The sequence below is a fragment of the Mauremys mutica genome, chromosome 6 (assembly GCF_020497125.1).
Source record: "Mauremys mutica isolate MM-2020 ecotype Southern chromosome 6, ASM2049712v1, whole genome shotgun sequence".
In the NCBI taxonomy this organism is placed as follows: Eukaryota; Metazoa; Chordata; order Testudines; family Geoemydidae; genus Mauremys; species Mauremys mutica.
The window spans coordinates 76,950,372-76,976,566 of record NC_059077.1 but is presented as its reverse complement, the minus strand read 5'-3'; the positions used below and the strand labels follow the sequence as shown (position 1 = coordinate 76,976,566).

Below are 26,195 nucleotides of genomic sequence, written 5' to 3'. Positions count from 1 at the left end.
ACATGGCAGAGGCTGACTGCACCACAAATCCATTTAACCAAACAAACACATTCTTTAATGTCTGTTAGCCACAAGATGCAAAGAAACACTATTTCTCAGTATCCCACAGAATAATAAAACTCATTCCATCTTAGTACAGATGGTCTTTGGCAACACAGTAGCGATCCTGGAATCCAGTTGTCAAGCCAGGATGAAGTCAAAGGAAAGTGCTGGAAAGGAAACTTGATAGTTACAAATAATTTTTTCAGCTGGTGAGAACACAAATGTAAATTTTAACAACTGTGCCCACTTCAAAATACAAGAGTTTGTAGAATATGGAACTAACCACACATCAGTCTCTTGTTTCCTTCTGAAGTGGGTTACATCTACCACTTCCTCAGTCTAGACTCCTTTCATAGGATGAGAAACAACACTTGCTTCGTGGAACATTGCATAAAATATAATAGTGTTACTCATGATCAAATTATTGATGTAAATTTAGCATGCTCAACAGTATCCTCTTCATTGAAAGAAGCTGGAGAACATCCAGAAATAGGCTAAAAGACAGAAAGTTACACCCAAAATTGTATTCAAGAGATTCAAAAGCAAAGTTAATCTTGATCAGGACACATGGTCTTACAGAAGATACATTCTAGAGGAAGAAGAAAAATACAGACTGCAATAGGCCAGCGTTTGGAATGAGCATTGCCAAACCACATAATACAAAAGAGCATAATTCCCACAGAATTGAAGCTAAATAGGGGAAAAAAGAAACATTTCCATACTAGCTTGTGGGACAAATGCCAGTGAGAAAGGAAAACCTAAATGGACCTCAAACATTTATATAGCTTGGTTATGAATAAAACAAATTCTTCTGCAGAAACCACCACCAATTATTTTATACATACACATTTTTATATTCTTGAAAGGTGCTAGACTAAGGTCCCAAAAAATGAAGTCACTTATATATCCACAGACCAAGCATATGATGGGCAGAGTCAAAGAAGCAGCTTTGCAAGCTCCCCCTACTATCTGGGAGAATTCCGAAACCTAACCTAGAAAGAAACTCTTCCAGGATTAAAAGGGTAGTTCAATCTCATACCCTTTCAGTCCTTGGTCTCTGCTGAAACTACCAACAAGGATCTCAGCTATCAATAACTGAAGAGGTGTGGCCAAGAAGTGGACACCAGCCTCCTAGAAATTGTTGTCAGATGACTGCAACTTTCAGTCACCAAGTACTGGAGTAAGTAACTAAAGGCAAATGTATTGAAATTCTATCCGTTTCTACCTCGTTTCTAAATTCTTGCCCTCTTTTCTTTTATCTATCTCAGCTCAACCAGAAGAAAAAGGGTATGATGAGATAACAAAACCCTATATGCTTCCTCTCCAAACATCAAGAAATCCTCTCCAGAAAAACACAAAATCCCACCACAGGGTTGATTAAAAAGAAAAAAAGATTAAAATTTTGTTCTTTCCAGAATAGATTTCTCTTTTTTAAAATAAACCTGTTTAAAATGAAATCTGAAATTAATACAATATATGTTAAGGGCTAAAATTATAATCTCTTAAAATATTTAAATAAAAAACTAAATATGCTGAATTCATGAATTTCTACCAAAAAACTCTTAGTTAAGGGCTGCTAATTTTAGAAGTTTGAAGGACAGCCTAAGTAAAGTAGAAGACTGTTCTCATTTCAAGAGACTTAGAAGAGTAGGAACATAAAAGCCCCAATCACTTTCATTTAGACATATTTGAAAAATTTCCCAGACTGACCTGAAATAATCAGTTTAATTCACTTACTATAATTAGTCCCTGTTTAATAAATCATTGAGTTGTAAATGTGAAACATATTTTGATAAGAGAAATGTATGTACCCAAAACATTTAAGGCGGTATTGTTTTACAAATAAAGTATAGATTGTGTGTGTTTAATTAGATTCTCAATACCATCCTAAGGCAGCTGGATAAAACCATGAGCAAAAAGTTAATCAGTCACCATTTTCTAACATACTAAAAATGTACAATAATAATCTGAAGCTATATAATTGATAAAATAAAGGCATATAGTTATAGTGTAACTCCTAGGTAGCAAAATGATGTACCAAATCTAGTGTAAAGCCTATATTTAGTTGTAAATCAATGTGTTTTAATTATTATATTAACCAATGAGAATGTGCCTTTCTTTAGAAAAAACTGAAGTTAAAATGATAAAGTTGATTAAAATTGATCATTTAAATCGAGGCTCTCAACTTGGTGATTTACATCGCTGATTTAAAATTCTCTTGATTTAAAAATCAATCCAGCCTGCCATCACCGAAATAGCTCACAAAGCAATATACAGAAAGAGACTCTATTATGTTTCTTTTGGCACACCTAAGAGTGAAAGACTACATGTCCAGGCACAAAATACACATCAGTTTGATGTAGACATCATAAACAGTGAAGAGGATAATGCAACTGACCAAGGACAAAACAAGAATTCTCTAGTGTGCAAGATTCAGAGCAGAAATTAAAAAAAGACTCCCTTTTAAAAAAGAAAAGAAACCGCACACCTGATAAAAGCTCATTAAAACCACAACAGCAGCCTCTATAATGCAAGAGATGTCGAAGATTCCACAACTAAATCCCTAAAACATACGAAAGAAAAAACAGTTTAGAAAACAATGAGAAACAAGCTATATGTAGCCTTTTGAAGTCCAATGCATTTATTTTTTACATTTTTTCCCATGAACCCAAAGGTTTGTTACAGGAGTGGGGGGTGAGATTCTGTGGCCTGCCTTGTCCAGGAGGTCAGATTAGATGATCATAATGGTCCCTTCTGACCTTAAAGTCTATGATTCTCTGATTCTATGAATTCACTTTGAAAGGTTAGATTAGCAGCTGCGGAAAGTGAAGTTTTCTATTTCTCCACAGAACAGACACACCACAAGGAGCAGTAGCATAAGTCTGCGTACACTTCCCTATCACCATATCTCGACCCTTCTTTTGGCTTGAGTTTTTACAGGACTTTAATTAATGAAATACTAGTCCTTCAGAGCATATTGTTTAATATAAATTCAGAATTAAATCCTCTTTATAACAGGTATATTACTTCTTTTATTCTATTATATAGTTTCATACATAGAAGTCAGGCTAAACTAATTTAAATCAAAGGATTTAAATCACTAATTTTATCATGATTTAAATCAGCAAGCAGGAAACCTTGATTTATATCTATTTTAATTGTGTTTTGTATTTGTACTTTAGTTATTTTCCCAAGGAAAGGTTTATTCTAATTGGTTGGTAACTATTAAGATGTTGATTTACAACCAGCCTTTCCACTAAACTTGGCGCTTTTTTTTTGTTTGTTATCCAGGAGGATACACTGCATCTATACACATTTATTTAACCAATTATATAGCTTACCTTACATGTATTCAGATTCTTAATTTTTACATTTTTATGATGTTAGAAAATGGTGAATGATAAATTTCTTATTTACTAAATGATAAATTTTTGTGATTTATATTAATCTCTATTTCCATGGAAATTCAATTAAACAAACATTGCATTTTAATTTATTTTTATTTAAAAACTATCAACTTTTTTCTTATGTATCTAATGCTTTATCAAACATGTTTTGCATGTAAAGCTGATTTATTAGAGACAGCTAAGTGTAGTACAGTGAACTAATTGCGTCTGGTCACCATGTGCTTCAAGATTTCAGAACTAGTAGATCTCATCCTCTCGACCCTAGTTTTTATTCATAGATTGGAAGGGGAAAACAAGCTTTTCCTGCTTCTTCAACTCCCCATTGGTTTCTTAAATTGTAATGAACTAGTCATTGAACTAAACTAGTTGAATAAACTGAAACGAAGAAAATATTCTCTCTGCAGAAGATACTACTGCTATCAAAAATTGGTTTAGCACTCAGCAAACTCTGGTTCCATGAGCATAGCCAGTGATTTCCATCAGTTCAGTGGCTTGACCTTCTTTAAAACTTGGCAGAAGACACGTACTGCTTAATTTTTTTGTATTAAATTTGAATGATTTTAATATTGTATAGTATACATACAAATACCCATGCTCGGTTTTTTTTTTTAATAAAGAGAGTGAGTGAGTAAATGAAATAAATAAATTTAGGCCTTAACAGGGCTTGTGAATTTCAAATAGATGCATTTGTAAATAGGTGTATTTAAAGGATATTAAAAAGGTAAATCAAATACACTCAATATTTTAATAACCCCCTTACATTTTTTTTTAACAACAAATTAAAAAAAAGAAACTTAAAAAACAAAACTGTGATTGATAAAAGAGAATTCCTTTGTTTGCAATTGCATTATTTGTTGAGGCAGAAATATATGTACATATATTTGTAACTGAAACCTTTTTGAACTTTGCACAAAAAATTGGTGTTAATATGCTATGATTATACCCCAACCATGATTTTAAAATAGTGTGGTACCACATCTTATATATATATTTTTAAAAGGATATAAAATTGACTTTTGTTGCAACAAAATAAAAATAATTTTAAAAAATAGTCACGTGACACACACAACATAGACACGACACACACATGACATACAGGACAAACTTACAATTAAAAACAAATGGCGCCAAAATTCTATTCATATTTATACAAAATAACACAACCAAAAATAAAAAGTAAAAGGGTTAAACATTTGAATAAATAAATTATTACCTTATTTAAAACTTGTAGCATAAATTTGATAAAAACATATTAGTATTTGCCAAATGTATTGTATTAATTCGGTAACAAGGAATTTTGCATTATTTTATATTTAACATTATTTTAAAACTCTGCTATATGGAAATAAGAAAAGCCCATATTTCAAATATTAGTTAGTGGTTAGGATAAGAAGCAGAGAGTGCACTTCTGTTGCTTGGCAACCATATCTTCAAGAAAGTTAGGAATAATTCCAGCTGTTGCATTCCTGGAGGGTTAAAATAATTAATTTACTGGATTTAAAGTTTTTACCTTGTTTTCTTTTTGTTTCTTGTTTTGTTCCGTTTTCAATTGCTTTATTTTTTGGAGGTTTCTGTAAAAACTATAGCTTTTAATTTTTAAAACAAAAAGAGAGAGCCGAAGTGAGGCGAGGCGGAGGGGGGGGGGGTGAAGAGCAACCTAGGAAGGTACAGAGACCTGAGCCAAGAAAGATTAACTCCATCAAGGTTAGTTATCGCATAGGCAAAGCTTCTGCTACAGTTTTAGATTCAGTAAATTCTGGGGCTGTTGGCAGAGCTGGATACAGAGGAGTTTTAGGAGCTTCATATGGGGGTGGCAAAATTTTCTGAGAGGGACTTGGGGGGGGGGGTAGTGATGGGCTCTACCTTTTCTGTCTTCTCCTCATTATCATCTTTAGGAGAGCCTGGGGCTGCCTGTTTAGCTGCAAACATTGTGCCCCCGTGGAGGACAGAGCACAGATCAAGGGCCTTGCATATCATGCTAAACAGGACGGTGGAAACATCCTCAGAGTATCTGCCAGGGTTAAAGGCACAGTATAGCCTTTTAGAGTTTTGCCCGAGCCAAGGGAACAGATCCATTCTATTTTTGGATTGGTCGAATTTTGGCTAGTAAAAAGGTGAAACTGCAAATATTGGAACTGTTCAGTTTCATCATCTGCGCGGTCTGCAGCGTGCCACGGGCATGGCCCAACTTCCTTGCATCCTGTTCGTGACGCCATGTAGATTGCCACGGACTCGCAGGGGCGAAAGAAAATGCAGGCCTGTTATTTACCAGGCTGCACGTGGCAACAGACTATATTGGTAAGGGATGCAAGGAGAATGTGGGTCACGATGCAAACTGCAGACACACACACACACTAAACTTAATCAATTTAAAAGTTTTATTGGGGATAATTACAAGGGGTAAGGGAGCAGTGTATGATTAGCTAATAGAGTTAATGAAACTTAAAACACACAATGACTAAAATATCTACTAACAATATTTATAAACAAAGATGCAGCATTTAGTAATAACTGATACTTACAAATACAAACCAACGCATAACAACCGGCAAACGTAGAAGCTCTGTTTGAAACACGTGAGCTGAGAGAGAGGCTTCGAGGTGATCAGGCTCGGTTACGGGTATACACAGGATACACGGGTATACACAGGATACACGGGATTCGTTTTTCTTTCTCCTCTCCCTGCCTGCACATGGCAGGCAGGCCATAAAGTACCCACTATGACATCATAGAAGTGTCATAGGGGACGGGGCCCAAAACCTGTTTGTGTTTGTTTCGGATTGGCACAAGCGAAGTTAACACCATGTAGGGGAGCAGGTGCCTTAAAGTCTGGCTTCGCCCCCAAAAGGTGAGGAAATGCATATTGGTTTAGAATGCGTACAACACTGAATGACAAAAGAAGAGGCCAGGGCAATACTGGTATGGGCAAGTTTTACAGGATGCAGACAGGAACTCATCTCAACAAACAGGGCTTGTGAATTTCAAATAGAAGCATTTGTAAATAGGTGTATTTAAAGGATATTAAAAAGGTAAATCAAATAAACTCAATATTTTAATAACTGATTTTTATCCACTCTGGCAGGAGCTTAAGTAATAGCAATCAGACTTCCAGGAGACATTCTCTCCCCTACAGTCAGCACTAAAACAATTTCCTATGCTCCTACCCACTTCCAAAGAAACAGGAGGGAAGTCAGTCAATCACATTTCTCTGGATTCCCTAGATCAGCCATAACAAGAAGTTACTGAATCAGGTAAAATAAAAGCCTTATGTATAAGACTGCCAGACATGTAACCAATGGACTAGTTTTTTTTTCAGATTTCAGTTGAAATGAAGTACAGCTAGAGAAACAGTTCTCATTTGATGGACTAAACTACCAAGAAAGGGATATTTAGATCTAAACTTTGGACTGCAATAACTCCATGGAGGAGCACACTGCTTCCACGGTGAGATTTTCTGCCAATCCATGAGGTAAATTTAAACAAACTACAAAGACCATCATCCAAAATGTCCAGCAACTAACCGCTTCCTAAGAACTACACACAGCAGTGCTCCATCAGTTACACAAAACAGCATTTTCTAGGCTGCCAGCCCAATGAATGCCAAGCAGGGCAGGTACCAATGTCTCCAGAGGATTAAGAATGCATTTCTCTAGGCCACAAAACAGAAAGAGCAATAGACAATATCAGGGCCTTGTGGGTCAGCTTGCCATCGGAGGAGAAATCAGCGATGTGGAGTCTGGATATATTCTTATACAACGTGTTTATTTTACACTATACACACACACACACCCCTACAGATCCTTAAACAGAGGTGGTTACTAATGGCACGCCAGCAATCCTGTCTGTCCATGCTTTCAGCCAAAACACTAAAGCCCAGTATGCAGGGAGCAATTTTACCTCAAGAATTGACACTAGTTAGAAAAATCAAGGTAGAGAGCAAACTCCCTTGCTATTTGCCATAGCTCTCCCAAGAAAACTCACCAAGACCACAGCATTTTCTTCCAAGACTTAATAACGTGCTTAAATGCAAAGAAAAAGAATTTCAAGACTATGTGCAACAGAACTGCCTGCTGGCCACTGCGGTAACAATATAAACCATATTTCAGATGTAGAATTAATTTATTCCATCCCACTACTGTCCTCTAACATGGAGAAATATTCTCTGATTTACTTACACTGATTTTACAGATCTCTAAATAGATTTTACTGAATTTGATTAGTACATTATTTCCTTTTCCCTGGACAGACTTCGGAATTACACAGCTTGAGTCTTACCTTTCCCATTAAAATGGGATAACAATACAGTTCTAAACCATTTTTAAGGGAAAATGTAAATTATTTAAAAAATAGTATTAGTTTAAAAAAATCCCATTCAAAGGGAGGGAATGTATTCCTGGAATTTACATCAGGAGACTGGAAGTCAGGATTGTTGAGTGTTGTTCCAAAATCTGCCCCCCAATTATCTTATTTCTCTGTGGCTCATAGTAAAATTAGTATAAGTCTACTTACTTACCTCCTTCTCGGGGATATTGTGAGCATTGATTTAATCTCTACAGCATGCCGAGACTCTGAGATGTAAACAGTTATAGAAAATGGTTTATTACTATTAGTAGCTAAAGTTAGATTCCCCTATTATAGAAAGGGAAATAGATATAAACTCAGCAAACAGCCACAGAAGGGTCAATTGCCTATACCTTTCACAATTCTGTTTGTTAACTACCATATTGCTGAGATTATAGTAATACAAGATGGTTTTGCTAATACTGTTTTATCCTGGGAAAGTTAAATTTGTTTACGATGTGTTTGGAATGATGCCAGGTAGAACAGATATATTAGCAAAGTAGACAGTAAAACATAAATGAATGCTAGGAAGTTGTGTGTTTGGACAGAATTAGTTTTGTTTAATGACCTAATGATTTCAAGGTCAGCCAATAGCTCAGTATGGAAAGAATCAAATCTCTGTTTTCTGGTTAAACAGAGATGCCCTGGTTCTTGGAGTTGCCGGGGCACCCACAATTCCAATTATTTATTCTTATTAATTATTTGTATCATGGCACCCACAGGCCCTAGCCAAGAATGGGGCCCTATTTAGCTTGGTGCTGTATGAACATATAGGAAGGAAAAGTCCCTTCCCCAAAGAGCTTGCAATCTAATTTCAGGCAAGATACAAGTGGGTGTAAACAGAGATGTTTGGCCTCCAGCTGCCAAAACGTTAGTGTGTTTCTGGTAATCCTTACTATATGTAAGAGCATATTGTTGATAGCTGGAAGAAATGAGGAGATTTTAATCAGAGTAAAAACTGTCAGAATGACCACTCAAGCATCCAATAGTAAGCAAAATGAAATTCTATACACGGTTAACCAAAAATCCCGTGGGAAACCCACACTTCACTCTGTGGTTAGCCTTGATTTCACAAAATTCAGTGAATGGCTGTTGTTGGTTGACTCCATAAAATGTCATTTCCTTTGAGGTACAGGAATTGTTGGCAAGAACTGCATTTTGTTCTGCTTTGATTTCTAGGTTACCAGTGCTGAAATTACTGTTTCACTACAACTTTGATTAATTACATTAAAAAAAGCCTGACATATTTATAAAACACACAGGCTAAGACTGGATCAACTCCATTCTTAAAAAAAATTATGTACAAAGGAACAGTTCAGAAAAGTTTTTAATTAGCATCACCATGGTTAAAATATCACAAGTTCCTGCATAATCAAGAGGATTAGACATACATGATTGGGAGAGAAGAATCCTTGAATTCTAATACTAGCTGTACCACTGATTTACCATTTGGCCCTTTCCAAGTCTCTTACCACTCTGACTCCATTTCCACATCTGTAAAGCAGGCGTAATACATTGTACTTTTAGAGATGATTATTTGTAAAGCGCTTAACAATAAAAAGTGGTACACAAGTACTGCATGATTAAAAATTACTCTCATGCTTAAAGGATTGACAGCAGGATAAATAATATTCACTCAACTGCTGTAGGACTTCTGTTTTGTTTTTTAAGTTTTCACCTAAAGTTTTCATCCAGAACATGGAGCACTTTAAGGTGAAATGAGAAAAGCTTTATGTACATCTCCTGCTCTCATAATTTTATTTTCCATTTGCCTCCTTAATTGTTTCTCAAGTAAAAATGCTTCACAAAAGAACGGAATTAAGATTAATCCAGGACTGGGGCTGATAGTCTTTTCATAGCCTGCAAGGTCAGAAGGAACCATTCTGATCATCTCATTAGCCCTTCTGTATCACAAGCCATGGAACTTTCCCAAATAATTTCTAGAGCAGATCTTTTAGGAAAACATCCAATCCTGATTTTAAAATTGGTATATTAATTCCAACAATTAATTACACTCACTGTCAAATAATGTATGCTCTATTTCCAGTCTGAATTTTTTCTAGTTTCAACTTCCAACCTGTGTGTTATGTTGTACTTTTCTTTGCTAGAGCCCATCATCAGATATTTGTTCCCCATGTAGGTACTTACAGACTAATCCTTTAATCATTCTCATGAACCTTCTCTGAATGCTCTCCAATTTATCAACACCCTTCTTGAACTGTAGGCACCAGAACCAGTATTCCATCAGCAGTCGCACCAATGCAAAACAGAAGAAAAATAACTTCTCTACTCCTAGTCAAGTGTCCCCTGTTTATGCCTTCCAGGATCACATTAGCTAGCCCTTTTGGCCACAGTTTAGCACTGCGAGCTCAGGGTTCAGCTGATTATTCACCACAACCCTCAAATATTTTGTTTCAGGGTTTCTTCTCCCTCGCTCTATAAAGGTGTTCTTAGACCAGCTCTCTAACATTAATGAGGATGGAATTAGCCATTCAAGACAGAATTGCTCTTGTGAAACAGTAGTTACTGCCTAGCCCAAGCAGCCCTTTGAAGAAAACAGAAGTTTCAACCATGTGAAGTGCCCTGTCCATCCTTTATGACTGAATGTGGTATCTTCCCAAGAGGAATAAGATTTATTTTTAAAAAAAAAGAGTATCTAATATATTCCTTTCCTCCAAGAATATGCAGTCACACCTATTACAGTTTAGAACACTACTGTATGTCTAAAATGTATTCTAAACATTACAAATTATTTATTCCCTCACATGCAGAAGAGACAGCTTATGTTGACAGAAACTATGCATGCACTCAAGAACTGCAAAGTGAGCTAGTTTAATATTCTATGTTGCAGTCTCACCCTCGCTCCTTAAATAAGATAAAGAACTTCTTAACACAACAGTGCCATCTGGTGTTCCAAAGTATAGTCTTACTTTTAGCAACTGAATTCACCCAAGAAGCGTGGTTCCTACTACTTCCAGGAAAATCAAAGATGTTATAATAAGGTTATCAAAAACTTAGTTACTGATTGCAGTGTCAATACTGTATTACAAAGAAGAGGTCCCTGCTCCAAAGACCTTACAGCCTAATATTTGCCCACTCTCATGTGCCCTGGACTCCATTCTTCTTCATGGGAAACAGGAGTCTGATGGCACCTTAAAGACTAACAGATTGTTTTGGGAATAAGCCTTTGTGGGTTAAAAAACAAAACAAAAAACACTTCTGTAATTTTCACTCCTAAAGAAGCAGGTTTTTTATCCACAAAAGCTCGTTAGCACCATGTGTTTACCCCCAGTATATTGATGCTACTAGGTTATTTTTTATTATATGAAATTATTTAGGAACTTAGTAAGTATAACTCTCATGCAATAATATATAACTTTTGCATTTACAGAGTACAGCACCATGAAGAAGAAATTATCAAAGGACTATACAAAGGAGGGTAAATACAATTATCTCAGTTTTTCACATGAAAAGTTTTTAATCTTTGTTGGTGAGATGTCTCTCACCGGGTTTTTTTTATTCAGAAATCCCCCCCCCCCAATTGTATAGCAGCTTACATTTTAACTTTTGAACACCATACAAAACAGAACTGTTTGCAAGAAAAAAGAATGACCCTATGTAGGGAAGTGAACTTGTTAATTAACCAACCAATTACTATTTAGTTTATCTGGTGCATTCCACGTAACTTTTCAAAAGTATTTAAAAAAAACAAATCTGCGGATTAAAGTCAGCCAGGAAAGAATTATTTGATTTAGCAGTCTCCCTAGGCAAGAATTAGTTATACCAGAGCTAGGGAACCACCCCCACATCACACACAAACGTGCTAAGATCCTCAGGTACACTCCAGCTGCACTCAGCACACATGAGGGGAGTGGGGGGAAGGCATAGTGAGCTTTCCATAACACTGCACCTGAGGGCGGCTAGAGACTAGTCCTTAGTGCAATTTGAAGCAATCTCAATACTGCTTTAATTGGTGCTGGCTAGAACTGCTCAGCACAGCAGAGTCTCCCACCACTCTTCCTCGCCGTGGCCTCACCCGCTATGGGCCAGGAGCAGGTGGCATTGCACTGCCTAGACCTGCTCTAGGCTATTAGGAGTGGGAGTCGCCAGCTTCCCATGCCCTCCGTGCGGCAGGGCTGCCCCAGGGCGTTTTACTAACATTTCCACGTGCTCTACTAGACCTTTCAGGCTGTTTACTCACCATGGCGGCTACTTCCGGTCCCTTCTTTCCCTTTGCAGCCTGCCCCTGCAAGCCACGTGCTGCTCCCTCCTGCCTGCTCCTGGGCGCGGTGTTGTTAGCGCTGCCCCCTTCTCCACAGCTCCCGTTGCCTGTTAGCCCCACTACTCAGCGCTGTATGCTCATCCCCCTCCCTGGTACCCCCGGGCACTTGTTCTGCCCCCAGCGGTTCTACCGCCTCAGCCTGCAAACGCAGCCACGCCCAAACACTTGCCCCGGCGGGAGGAGGCGTGGGCGTTAATCCCGCAGCACCGCCCCCCGCTGCTGCTGCTCACTGGAGGGAGGGGAAGGCGCGGTACTTCGGGCTGCCGGGGGTTGCGCTACCTCCTATTTCTCCAGCTTGCAGCCTTCCCTCCCCACGTGGTAGAAGCTGGAGGCGATGCTTTCTGCACCTGGGAGGAAGTCCCTGTGAAGGGAGGCAGTACCAAGCCACTCCGTGAGAAGAGTTTAAAGGGGCTGCTAGGATTCCTCACCCCACCCAGCAGGGGCCAGGGAGGAAACACCATGCTCCTCTGAGCGGCCAAGCTGGAGATGGGGGTGCAGCTGTGTGATCCAGTTGCATCCTCCAGACCAGGGGTAGGCAACCTATGGCACACGTGCCAAAGACAGCACACAAGCTGATTTTCAGTGCCTGCGTCCTGGCCGCCAGTCTGGGGGCTCTGCATTTTAATTTAATTTTAAACTAAGCTTCTGAAACATTTTAAAAATCTTATTTACTTTACATACAACAATAGTTTGGTTATATATTATAGACTTATAGAAAGAGACCTTCTAAAAACGTTAAAATGTATTACTGGCACGCGAAACCTTAAAGTAGAGTGAATAAATGAAGACTCGGCACACCACTTCTAAAGGGTTTTGCCGACCCCAGCTCCAGACTGTCAGCAAGATTTTCAGCAACTTTTAAACTGAGCCCGGAGGCTGTAGGGACTGCCTAGTCCTCAGCCACCAGCACATGCTTTGCATTGCAGGCTTTCAGTGACTCAAGCAGGAGTAGCAGAGTGCTCCTGCTCAGCGCCTGGCTAGCCATGCAACAGCAGGGGAAGGAATTGCCCGCTGTCCTGAACTGTACAGCTCCACCAGTGTGACACTTTATGCAGGTTATGTAATGCCACTACAGTGCTTGTATAGAACACTACACTTTAGTTTATGGTCAACTCACTGCCCCAAGCAGGAAGAGGTTTGAACTACACTAGGCAGCTGTAGACAGGGCTGGGCTTATGGGGGGCACCACTCAAAACACTGTGGTCAGGGAAGCACAGTCAGTAATTAATTTTTGCCAGGGGGCTGAGTCCCAGCACCTCTAGACTTAGCAGTTCATAGCACCAGCACCTGTGGGTTCCCAGCCATCAACTTCTGCTCCTTGGCCACCCTGCTTTGAAGGCACGCCACCCTTACTGCCATGCTGCTGCTGGCACAGGCCATGCCTTCAGAGCTAGATGTCATTCAGCAGGCCTGGGTCTCTGCTCAGGAAGTGCTGAAGCAGCCCCTGGTACCTAAAAGGAGCAACTGTAAGCAGTCCACATGAGGGTTTGCCTTGACTAGGAAAAGTTGTCCATGTTTAGGTTGGCCTTAGTGAAAAGCTATAACTGATCTGAACTTGACCTTTTTCCTAGTGTAAATGCAGAGCTTCAGTTTAATTTTAACTGGTCATGTGCTACCCTGGATAGTCACCTAGGACTACATTGATAAATACATACATGACACTGCTCTTGGGAGCAGCAGCAGCAGACCAACGTTAGAGGTGAGACAGGAAACACCTGTGCTATGCTCTCACTTCTAAACCACATTTTGCTACAAGCAATAGAGCTCTGCTACTCAGCCATGGATGAAAGTAGGGCCAGAGCACATGGTCACTACTGGGTTCCCTAGAGCCTGCCCAAAGGAAATCCGGGCCCTGGTCTACACTACGAGTTTAAATCGAATTTAGCAGCTTTAGATCGATTTAACCCTGTACCCATCCTCACGACAAAGCTGTTATTTTTTACTTAAAGGGCTGTTTAAATTGATTTCGGTACTCCTCCCCCGACAAGGGGATTAGCGCTGAAATCAACCTTACTGGGTCAAATTCGGGGTAGTGGGGTTGCAATTCGACGGTATTGGCCTCTGAGAGCTATCCCAGAGTGCTCCACTGTGACCGCTCTGGACAGCTCTCTCAACTCAGATGTACTGGCCAGGTAGACAGGAAAAGGCCCGGGAACTTTTGAATCTCATGTCCTGTTTGGCCAGCATGGTGATCTGTAGGTGAGTGCAGATCTCATCAGCAGAGATGACCATGATGGAGTCCCAGAATCACAAAAGAGCCCCAGCATGGACTGAATGGGAGGTACAGGATCTGATCGCTGTATGGGGAGACAAATCCGTGCTATCAGAACTCCGTTCCAAAAGATGAAATGCCCAAACATTTGAAAAAATCTCAAACGGCATGAAGGACAGAGGCTATAACAGGAACTCGCAGCAGTGCTGCATGAAACTTAAGGAGTTGAGGCAAGCCTACCAAAAAAACAGAGACAAATGGCTGCTCCGGGTCAGACCCCCAGACATGCCGCTTCTAGGTGGTGCAGCCACCACTACCCCACCCCTGTGCTTTGACTCTATCAGTGGAGTAGCACACAACAGGGATGCAGGTTTTGGGGATGAGGAAGAGGTTGAAGATAGCTCACAGCAAGGAAGCGGAGAAACTGATTTCCCTGACAGCCAGGAACTGTTTCTCACGCTGGACCTGGACTCAGTACCCCCCAAACCCACCGAACGCTGCCTCCCGGACCCGTCAGGCACAGAAAGGACCTCTGGTGAGTGTACCTTTGAAAATATGAGACATGGTTTAAAAGCAAGCGTTTAATGATTAATTTGCCCTGGCATTCACAGCCAGTACAGCTACTGGAAAAGTCTATTAACGTGTCTGGGGATGAAGCAGAAATTCTCCAGGGACATCTCCATAAAGCTCTCCTGAATGTACTCCTAAAGCCTTTGCAAAAGGTTTCTGGGGAGGGCAGCCTTATTCCATCCTCCATGGTAGGACACTTTACCATGCCAAGCCAGTAGCACGTAGTCTAGAATCACTGCGTAACAAAGCATGGCAGTGTAGGGTCCCAGTGTTTGCTGGCATTCAAACAGCAACCTGTCTGTTTGAATGCCAGCTGTCTCTGTTATTCTCAGGAGAGTGATGATATTCTTGGATACCTGGTTGAAATAGGGTGATTTTATTAAGGGGACATTCAGAGGTGCCCACTCCTGCTGGACTGTTTGCCTGTGGCTGAACAGAAATATTCCCCGCTGTTAGCCACGCGGTGGGGGGAGGGGTGAAGCGCTCATCCCAGAGAATTGTGTGTGTGTGTGTGTGATTAGTTGGGTTTGTGCTGCATGTTAACCCAAAAACTGCAGCCCCTCCTCCTTTTAAATGGCCAACCCAACAGCTCCTTGGTATGGGAAATGAGGATGCTGCTCTTTAAAACCATTCCCACGTTATGAAGGTTAAAGAAGCCAAAAGACTCTGTCTTACCATGGCTGCCTGAAAGCCAAATTCTGTTGCCCGGCCCTGCGTGAAAGATCTCTCACACCAAACTGGCATACCCTTAATAAGAGGCAAAATGCAACCTTGTACTGAAAACACATGTGCTATGTAATGTTAACAGCAAGGTTTACCATGAAAGAGTCTACCCTTTGTTCTCTAAAATGTGTCTTTTTAACTACCACTCTCCCTTTTTCCCCCTCCACCAGCTGCAAATGGTGCAATGCTCACACTATCTTCTCCTTCCCAGAGGCTAGCAAAGATTAGAAGGCGAAAAAAATGCACTCACGATGAAATGTTCTCTGAGCTCATGCAGTCCTCCCGCACTGAAAGAGCCCAGCAGAATGTGTGGAGGCAGACAATGTCAGAGTCCAAGAAAGCACAATATGAATGCGAGGACAGGTGGCGGGCTGAAGATGATAGGTGGTGTCAGCTTGGTGACAGAAGGCAAGAGGCAATGCTGAGGCTACTGGAAGAACAAACTGATATGCTATGGTGTATTGTTGAGGTTCAGGAAAGGCAGCTTGAGCACAGCCCCCCGCTACAGCCCCTGTGTAACCAACCACCCTCCTCCCCAACTTCCATAGTCTCCTCACCCAGACACCCAAGAACGTGGTGCAGGGACCTCCGGCCACCCAACCACTCCACCCCAGAGAACTGCCTAAGCATCAGAAAGCTAATATTCAATAAGTTTTAAGGTACAGTGCAGCCTTGTCCTTCCCTCCTCCCCCACCCCACCCGGGCTACCTTGGCAGTTATCCCCTTATTTGTGTGATGAATTAATAAAGAATGCATTAATGTGAAGCAACAGTGACTTTATTGCCTCTGCAAGTGGTGATCAAAGGGAGAAGGGCAGGTGGTTAGCTTACAGGGAAGTAGAGTGAACCAAGGGGGAAACAAAAGAGAAACATCAAGGAGAAATAAACAGAACTTTCACACCGTAACCTAGCCAGTCACGAAACTGGTTTTCAAAGCTTCTCTGATGGGCACCTTGCTCTCTGTACTCTGTTAACTGCCCTGGTGTCTGGCTGCGCATAATCAGCGGCCAGGCCATTTGCCTCAACCTCCCACCCCACCATAAACGTCTCCCCCGTACTCTCACAGATAGAGTGGAGCACACAGCAAGCGGTAATAACAATGGGAATACTGGTTTCACTGAGGTCTATCCGAGTCAGTAAACTGCCAGCGCACTTTTAAACATCCAAATGCACATTCTACCACCATTCTGCACTTGCTCAGCCTATAGTTGAACAGCTCCTGACTACTGTCCAGGCTGCCTGTGTATGGCTTCATGAGCCATGGCATTAAGGGGTAGGCTGGGTCCCCAAGGATAAACTATAGGCATTTCAACATCCCTAACAGTTATTTTCTGGTCTGGGAAGAAAGTCCCTTGCTGTAGCTTTTGAAACAGACCAGAGTTCCTGAAGATGCGAGCGTCATGTACCTTTCCTGGCCATCCCACGTTGATGTTGGTGAAATGTCCCTTGTGATCCACCAGTGCTTGCAGCACCACTGAAAAGTACCCCTTTGGGTTTATGTACTCGCCAGCTTGGTGCTCTGGTGCCACAATAGCGATATGGGTTCCGTCTATCACGCCACCACAGTTAGGAAATCCTATTTCAGCAAAGCCATCCCCTATGACCTGCACATTTCCCAGAGTCACTACCCTTGATATCAGCAGCTCTTTGATTGTGTTGGCTACTTGCACCACAGCAGCCCCCATAGTAGATTTGCCCACTCCAAATTGATGCCTGACTGACCGGTAGCTGTCTGGCGTTGCAAGCTTCCACAGGGCTATCGCAGTTCGCTTGTGAACTGTGAGGGCTGCTCTCATCTTGGTATTCTTGCACTTCAGGGCAGGGGAAAGCAAGTCACAAAGTTCCTTGAAAGTGCCCTTACGCATGCGAAAGTTTCACAGCCACTGGGAATCGCCCCAGACACGCAACACTATGCAGTCCCACCAGTCTGCTTGTTTCACAGGCCCAGAATCGGCGTTCCAGGGCATGAACCTGCCCCATTAACACTATGATGTCCACATTCCTGGGGCCCATACTTTGAGAGAAGTCTGTGTCCATGTCCTCATCACTCTCGTTACCGCACTGCCGTCGCCTCCTCGCCTGGTTTTGCTTTTGCAGGTTGTTTCTGCATATACTGCAGGATAATGCGTGTGGTGTTTACAGTGCTCATAATTGCCGCGGTGATCTGAGCGGCCTCCATGCTTGCCGTGCTATGGTGTCTGCGCTGAAAAAAGGCGCAAAATGATTGTCTGCTGTTGCTCTGACAGAGGGAGGGGAGACTAATGACATGGCTTACAGTGTTATCACACAGAATGGCCCCCCTCAAGGATTGAACTCACAACCCTGTGTTTAGCAGGCCAATGCTCAAACCACTGAGCTATCCCTCCCTGCACTATTCATGGACGGAGGGAGTGGGGAGCAAATGACTACAAAACAAATCTGGTCTCTCTATTCTTTTGATCCACTCCATCTCTCTTATACATCTTGCGCTGGCAGTAGACAGTGCAGTACAATTGCTAGCCATCGTTGTCTCCTGGCTGCTTGCCAGAAGACGGTGCAGTATGACTGCTGTCCATCGTCATCTCCCATTTATGTCCATGCGCCCCCAGCCACCCTCACCAAGGCCAGCCAGGAGCACACATCTCCCCAGGCGCCTCTGACGAACCTCACCGAGGTTGGCTAAAAGAGCACCTAAGAGATGACAACAATGGCTACCAATCGTAATGCACCGTCTGCTGCCAAAAGGCAATGAGCTGCTGCTGTGTAGCAATGCAGTACCATGTCTGGCAGCACCCAGGAGACATACGGTGACGGTGAGCTGAGCGGGCTCCATGCTTGCCGTGGTATGTCATCTACACAGGTAACCCAGGGAAAAAAAGGCGAGAAACGATTTATTGCCGTTGCTTTCATGCAGAGAGTGAATGGAGGCCTGACGACATTTACCCAGAACCGCCAGCAACAATGTTTTTGCCCCATCAGGCATTGGAATTTCAATCCAAAATTCCAATGAGCAGCGGAGACTGCGTGAACTGTGGGATAGCTACCCACAGTGTAATGCTCCGGTAGTCAACGCTAGCCTTGGTACTATGGATGCACTCTGCTGAGGTAATGGTCTTAAGTGGGGACACACAATCGACTGTATAAAATCGATTTCTCAAAAAATCGACTTCTATAAATTCAACCTAATTTTGTCGTGTAGACATACCCCGTGAAAATCATGCTGGTGCCAAACTTCCTCAATCTTTGCCCTATGGACAGCTTGGAGCATTTGTCCACTCTTTTTGGAGATGCTTTTCTTCATCAAACTTAACAGAACACTAAGGAGTTTGCAGAGGAGTGGTACCAATTTAAATTGAGTTCAGGAAAAATTTTGAAATATCAGATATATCTTCCTAGACTTAAGAAAAAGATTTCCGGTAAAACAGCACCCACTCCAAAGCAAACTTGCCTTCTAAAAATAAAATCTTAGTCACCTCTCCCTCTCTACAGTCAAAAACTTTTAAAATATGCATATAAATAAAGTCCAAAATTTAGGTTATAAGCTCTTTGGGACAGGGACATCTTTGCATACTTTATGAAATACCTACAGAAGTGATTGGTGCTGTAAAATAATGTTTAGTTGGCTGTAGTGTCAACTGTGGTAGGCACTTCTGTCTGTTTTTCTTAACTTTATTTTCTCCCTTCCCACTTTTCATCCCCTTCAATCTTGTTCTTTATTCTTATCTCACCACCACTTCTGAACTTGACCATAGTGACTGGCCTGGGCTCTCCCGATCTCAGTTCTGTGTGCTCTGCCACATTTTGCTTGCTCTGAGCCCACTAGCTCTCCCTTCCTGGTCCTACTTCCTCCCTATATTGCGTTCTCTTCTCTTGTGTTTCACCAATCTCTTACCCAATGTGCTTGTTAGGAGTCCCCTATTTCAGTTGTGCTCTCCCTGCATTTGCTCCTACACCTCAGTTCCTTGGATGTACAATGGGGACACTTGCATCACAGGGGTATTGAAGATAAATAAGCTAAGGATTGCAAAGCACGCTGATATTATGGTACATACATTAGATAGACCCACTCTTTAGGAACGGTCTTCACTCCTAATACCTGGAATTGTTCTGAAGTGTGCATCACCCTCCTGTGGTGAGCTGGGAAGACTAATCAGCTAGGGAACAGTTCTAGCTCTGTACAGCTACTGGCACAGGCCCATCTATTCCATGCTATCTTAAGGTCTCAATGTATCAACCAGTGTGTTCCATGGAAGTCCTATCAGGATCAGCACACTGTATTTATACACCCTGGGGGGGGGCAGATTGATGAGCAGTTATTCATATAAAATGATCCATTTGAAGTCAATCAATGGCACCTACCAAGTAACTGTTCTTCAAGGAATATATCATATATATGCACACTGCATAGATGTAGGCACTAGAAAACGTTCAGCTCACATCTGAGCTCATGTACATTGAAAATTTAATATTTAAGCATTTTACTAAAGCATGAGGATTAAATGCATCACTATCAGACATTTCATGTATTAGCCCATCATAACAATAACATTTAACATTTTTAACAGCTGCGTAACTCTAAAATGCTCACAAATTTGTCAAAACTTGTAAACCAACTCCATAAGTGGGTTGTGACTAAGCATTAGTTATTTTAGGTCCAAAAGGAAGTCTATTAAAATTAGAAAGGAATAAAACAGACTTGGATGGAATGATTCCTGGAACCTTCACTCTGACATTACTGACTCCATAAGCAGAGAAGATACTGGTAAAATTTAAGTCTGGTGTGACTTTCACAGGTAGATGTCAGTGGTAAATCTTTGAGAAAATTCTACTAAGGACCTAAATCTAACAGTAGCTGTTCCTCAATTGTGTTCTGTACACATTAGCAATGGCAACATGTGGTATGATTGTCTTGTGACTGGACTCAGAAAAATCCTCAATACCTGCACAATTAGGAATGTGTCTATATTACTTTTTCTATACAGTAACATCTAAAAAAAGAGAACACTTGTTCAGCTGAATGGTTATATAATCTTCAATGAAGAGAGATTGCAGAAAAATGACACTTCACAACTAAATTTCTTTGTAAATGTGCAATATATTTATTTTCTTTCTTAAAGAACGTTTTTTTAAAAGCAGTAAGATAACCTAACCATTTAAAAACCACTAATGTAAGCCAGTTATCAGAAGCATTGGTATTTTTTATATACAAGAAAAGCAAATACCTTTTTCTCTCGGATTTTTTTTTTTTTTTTTTTTTTTAAAACACAACTGGTCCCTGCAGAAGGCCAGGGTCATAGCAATACTCTTCCTTTTCCCCAGATAAACTTTTTTCCCCCTGCATATGACAACCCCTTAAAGCAGTTCTCTGCCCTATGAATCCAACAGCTTTGGTATCTACCATTTTTCTGCGGAGGAATAAAGAAATTTGCAGACAGCATGAATTCTCCGCCCCCACAGGGGCTCGGAATTCCCCGAGGAGTAATTGTAAAGGGCAAAACAAATATTGCTTTGCAGTTCACCTTTAACTCAGTTCTCATACCTCATCCAACAGCTTTGTGTAGGCATGGGTTGATTGCATAGATCTTGAAAATGGATCAAAAAAGTATTTTATTTTAAACAGTCAGGAACTATTTCAACAAAGCAAAGGCAAAGGATAGGGGTATTCTGGATTCACCAGGGATTCTTTTTGCAATAAGAATTCTTGTTCTCATCCAATCATTCATACTAGGAATCTGAAAAATTCCAAAATGAATTAAGGAGGATAAGTCCTCCAGCTCTCCTGGGGGAGTCATGGCTTTGAGAGCCTAATTATTTGCCTGGGTTCTTTCAAATAAGAGTTCTCATTCTTATTCATGCTTTCTTAGTTTTCAAATTAGAAGCTTAGAAACTTGGGAAATTAACATGACAATTTAAATGATAGAGATAAAATTAAAACTCATGAGTAGGTAATAAATAAATTTTCTATTTTCTCTCTATATTGTCACTAGAAAGCAATGAAAATGTAGCTTTAATACACAATATAGAGGGGTAAAATGGAAACACTGGGGGTTACTCCCAAAGGTGTCTCCTAAAAATTATTTCTCACTATGCCATATAAATTTCCAGTTTGTCAGAAAAAAAAATATTTAGGAGTTACATCTAATACATTTAGAGGCAAAGAAACAAATAGCATACCTATTGTGAGTACGTTTTCAAGTATCTAATATAACATTTATTAAATATATTATCAACATTCTATATACTAGGGTAGGTTTGCGTTCTTTCTAGTGGACTTTGAGGAATGTAGTGTTTTTTGGGGGGAGAGCAGGGAGAGGAGTTACTTTGTGTAAACATATCTTCCCTTCCAAGGTTCTGCATTCAGCTAAGGAAGGTTAGATGCTATTCCTTTCTAAGTCAATTAACATAATTTTAACAACTTGGTAGAAAGTAGGTCTGCAACTTGTCACCACCACCAGTTGTCCCTCCAAATCATTCACTGGCGGTGTGGTAATTAGAAATACTATATTTAGTATAATAGTGGTCATGTGACATCATTACAAAACTGCAGTACACAAATTCACATATCAGGAATCATATAGCATGCTTGTCATGCATCAGGAAAGGACTGAAAATTATTGCAAACAAATTTTTTCAATAAAAATAGGCTATGTTAGACAATTTTATTGAATTCACTTCCTTTTATTGCAGTGTCCCCTTGTACAAAGTAGTAACTGCAATATTCAATGTTGAAACATTAGAAAAGCATGTGTGACAGTTATAGTACAGTATTATCAAAATATTACATTTTCAAACCCAGTGGATAACTAAATACCCAACCAAGCTCAAATCTTTAAATTATTTCCATCGTTCATTTTTAAATATGTAATGTCAGAAAAGCATATAAAAAGAATGTATGTAAAAGTAAAGAAACCTAAATACAGTCAAACAAATGAACAAAAAATAAATAAATTGATTTCTTCAGCTATGGTTGCTCTTTCTAAACCCATAAAAAGAAATTTCATCAACAGAAATAATGCAATTGCCATGTGTCAATGAGACATTTTATATTTCAAGTCATTAACAATGATTGGAACTTAAAAAAAATTTGGCTTCAAAATCAAAGTTCATATAGACTAAATAGAAATTGGAATGACTGTCACTAGGCTAACATCTGTTGCTCACAATTACTAGTAACTGTTGAAGTTTATTAGAGTGTTACAATAAATCTTGAAACTGTTGATCTGGTGTCTAGTGTTAGTGAAGTTTTGAGAGTGCATATGTGAAAAGCATCCTACATTATTTCACAGACTACAATTCCCTACCCATTCCCAAATGCATATTAAGATATATTTTATATAATTTTATACACATATATGCATGTATGCACACACTTCATTTGGTTCCTGCATTACAGATAACAAGCAATGATTTCCTGAATGGACAAAACTTTAAATAAGTGTACCTGTGCACATTTTCAAGATAGCAGCACTAAGTTCATGCCTTATTGTCCATCTGTTTAAAAACAAAAAAAAGAACGAAACATGGCAACAATTCCATGTTCACTGAATAATGAGACATCCCTACCACCTCAACAAGCACTGCAAAACCTGTAACAGACACAATGAGACTGTTACCTTTTTTTTCCTTTCTGTAATTAAACAGCACTTTTATTAGCATTTGTTTGATTATAAATTGTGACTTAACCAGGCTCATGTTAGCATTAATTTACTTTGTACTTGGCAGCAAAACATGTTGCTTTTAAAAAAACTGAAACAATTTAATCAGTTCAGATCCAGACTGGTTGAAACCAACAGCAAAAATGGAGATTATTTTGTGACTTACCAATGACCTGACTACAGCATGCACAGTGGATAAAGCAAAGAACACATCTCCAATTGTAACTACTTCAAGCTGTATCTTATTTCACAATGACTAATAGCTTTGTCTTTCAAAAGGAACTATTACTGAGTATTTAATATAATGCTACTTTAAGCATAAAAATATACCTTTTCTATGGATCAACGTCAATGAAAATCATTGAAGCACTAGCAATGTGACCCAGTAACATGCCAAATACTAATATCTAGAGGTTGTGAAATGTTTTTAGGCAATCCTTTTCTGAAAAATATATAGGAGTTTTAAAAATAGTTCACATTACCCACCTTTGTATAAAGGCTCATGTGAAGTTTTTTATTTGTGTTAGAAGACTAAATTAGAAAGTAGTCAAAACATACACTGGAAGGACACACAAATTGGCAGTTTTTATTAAACAAACATGAAAAATGTGTAAAGTATCATGTATGATAGTCTAAATTTCTAGATTAAGCCTGAGTATTTACTTAGTAAGACTAAATGTAATGTCTGACAACTGAATGAACTGACCTAAAAACATCTCCCCTAATAACTAGTGGTCCATTTAACCATTTGATGAAAGATTCAGAATTTTAGTTTTTACATTTTATATTAGATGGCATAGCGAGATTCCACATAGTGTTTACAGTATTCTCTTAGATGGCATCACATTGCTCATATTTGTTCCTTCAAGCCTTAGGTTAACACTTTCTTCAAATAAACTAAATGACACCAAGATCTGAAGGCCAAGAATTAAGACGGGTCCTTTTTAAAAAACTAAAACAATCCAAAAAGCTATCTTCAGCCTACAACAGGAATAGTTTCATATTAGAGCTGGAGTAAAGACTGACACACTAACCTTCACCAAGGTAGCCAAAGTTACATGTATCTCAAATTTTGAATGGAAAGAGGGGCACAATGTCAAATCTGAGAAAAGGGGTCTCCCATCATTTATCTAGCACAATTACTTTTAACGGTACTTGTTCAGTAGTTCAGTTAGTCTTGGACAAAACCATTATGATTTTTTATTCCAACTGACTTGCCCTACCTTTGTTTCAAATCTAATAGATATCATTACAAAATTCTGAATAGAAAACATACAGTACTAAAAATAATAGCTTAATGGAAGACTGAAAAGCAGCATTAATTTTATTGTAAGATGGAAGAGCCTAGAAACTAAAGGAAGATTGATCTAAAGTCTTAGTTGAAGGCAGATTTTGACATTCTATATAAATTTACAAAATCGGGTGTATGGATGCAGTTTGGTTAATTTCAGAAGGCACCTCAAGGCTAAAAGGCTTTTATAAATCTATAATCCTTTAATTGATCAAAAATAAAAACACTTTTATTGCTGCTATTCAAGTAGCAAAGAAAAAGCTTGTTGTTTTGTTCTTCAGTCTAACAAGGAATCCTCCCTCATTAAGCAAGATTAAGTTATAGAAGAATTTGAATAAAACTGAAGATTTCACAACTTTAGAAATACAGTGACTTTCCTTGTGTGCTTTCAAGTCAGTGGAACAGTGAAAGAAGAGTCACTTTTTGCCTTTGTGATGTTACTCTTAGTCACTCTCTTCCAGGCACTGAAGTACCATTTCATAACAGTTGCATGTTGCACAGTATGTTTAGGAATAGAAGGTAAGAACACTCTGATGATTCCCACGAACAAGAAGGACTGGTGGCAGGTCTTTCGACAGAGCTTCTAACCAGGCCATGTATAGTGCACTAGATACTGCACCTTTTCGTGCAACTGGCAAACTCCTACAATTTGAAGAACAAAGAAAAAAGGAAATGGAAATGAAGAATGGTTTCAAAAGCAAGTCAGAGTACTAGTAGTACTGCATAAATACAAAAAATACAATTTGAAAGAAGGTAGAAATTACTAAATGTTTAATTCTAACCCATTTTTATAACATTTTCATTTTTTTAGGCTACATGTATTCAGCTCACAATCCTGAGTGAAAAGAAATTAATTAGTTCTGAGCCAAAATTGTCTTAAAAAAACCCAACCAAACCAAAAACCACCATAACAAACAAACAAACCCCATACTCTGGTACATGGACTCAATTGTAACCTATTTTTTTGGCATCTCGAAGTTCACCTTAATTCTACCCACTCCTGAAATCTTAGCCTCCACATCAAGAATTTTCTGGGGGTGGGGCTGGGTAGATGATGGAATAAGCATTTCACTTGTGGCTTCATTCAGAATGGTTCTCCTCACTTGGCCAAGATTTGGAGAGTGACTGTTTTTCTACAAGATAATGCTTTTGCTTCAGACTGCAACAGTCTATAGTCACATTACTCTGCCCACCAGCCCCTCCAGAGTATTGGCAGAATCCTTCAATTCTTGCCTCACTGGAACCAGTTAAATCATTATTTGTATTGCTCAAGTTTAATCTTTTTACTGCTTCAGAGAGCACTGAAACCGTACATGGCTTTGTACAGAGAGCAGGATATGTGAAATTAAAAAGAATTTCTACACTGAAGAGTTTGTAATCCAAATGTACTGTAAGTGGGGACAACAGTACAAAAGAATATGTAGAGACAGATACAATATAGGCAAATGGGATATGTGGTAGCTGTAGATGGAAGGCTTCATGGAAGATTGTTGTTTTTAAACAGCAATTTGAAGGAGAAGGAGAGCAGTTAATATATAAGCAGCAGAATGCCTGTATGAGTCACAAGCCAAATTACAAAGCATTCTCTCTCTAATTCTACCTTGTACTCTAAAAGACGGTACCTAGGATAATACACAAAATACGTTGTATTACCTATATAACAGATACAGTAACTTCTATTACTGTATCACTGT

General features: G+C 39.6%; 1 protein-coding gene and 1 long non-coding RNA gene across 3 annotated transcripts in view; one reads left to right on the top strand and one right to left on the bottom strand.

Moving 5' to 3' along the window:
* The first annotated feature begins 6,237 nt into the window (after positions 1 to 6,237).
* Positions 6,238 to 26,195, top strand: part of LOC123372393 — a 50,907-nt gene continuing 30,949 nt past the window's right edge. For both annotated transcript variants that reach the window (XR_006580259.1, XR_006580260.1), the window contains exons 1-2: positions 6,238 to 6,297; positions 11,182 to 11,229. This is a non-coding gene — a long non-coding RNA (uncharacterized LOC123372393). The remainder of the gene's footprint in view (positions 6,298 to 11,181; positions 11,230 to 26,195) is intronic.
* The window catches only part of SLC12A2 (solute carrier family 12 member 2), a 102,884-nt gene continuing 98,906 nt past the window's right edge, over positions 22,218 to 26,195 (bottom strand). Inside the window, exon 27 of the mRNA XM_045020452.1 lies at positions 22,218 to 25,143. Coding sequence (XP_044876387.1) covers positions 25,008 to 25,143 — 136 coding nt within the window. The 3' untranslated portion in view covers positions 22,218 to 25,007. The remainder of the gene's footprint in view (positions 25,144 to 26,195) is intronic.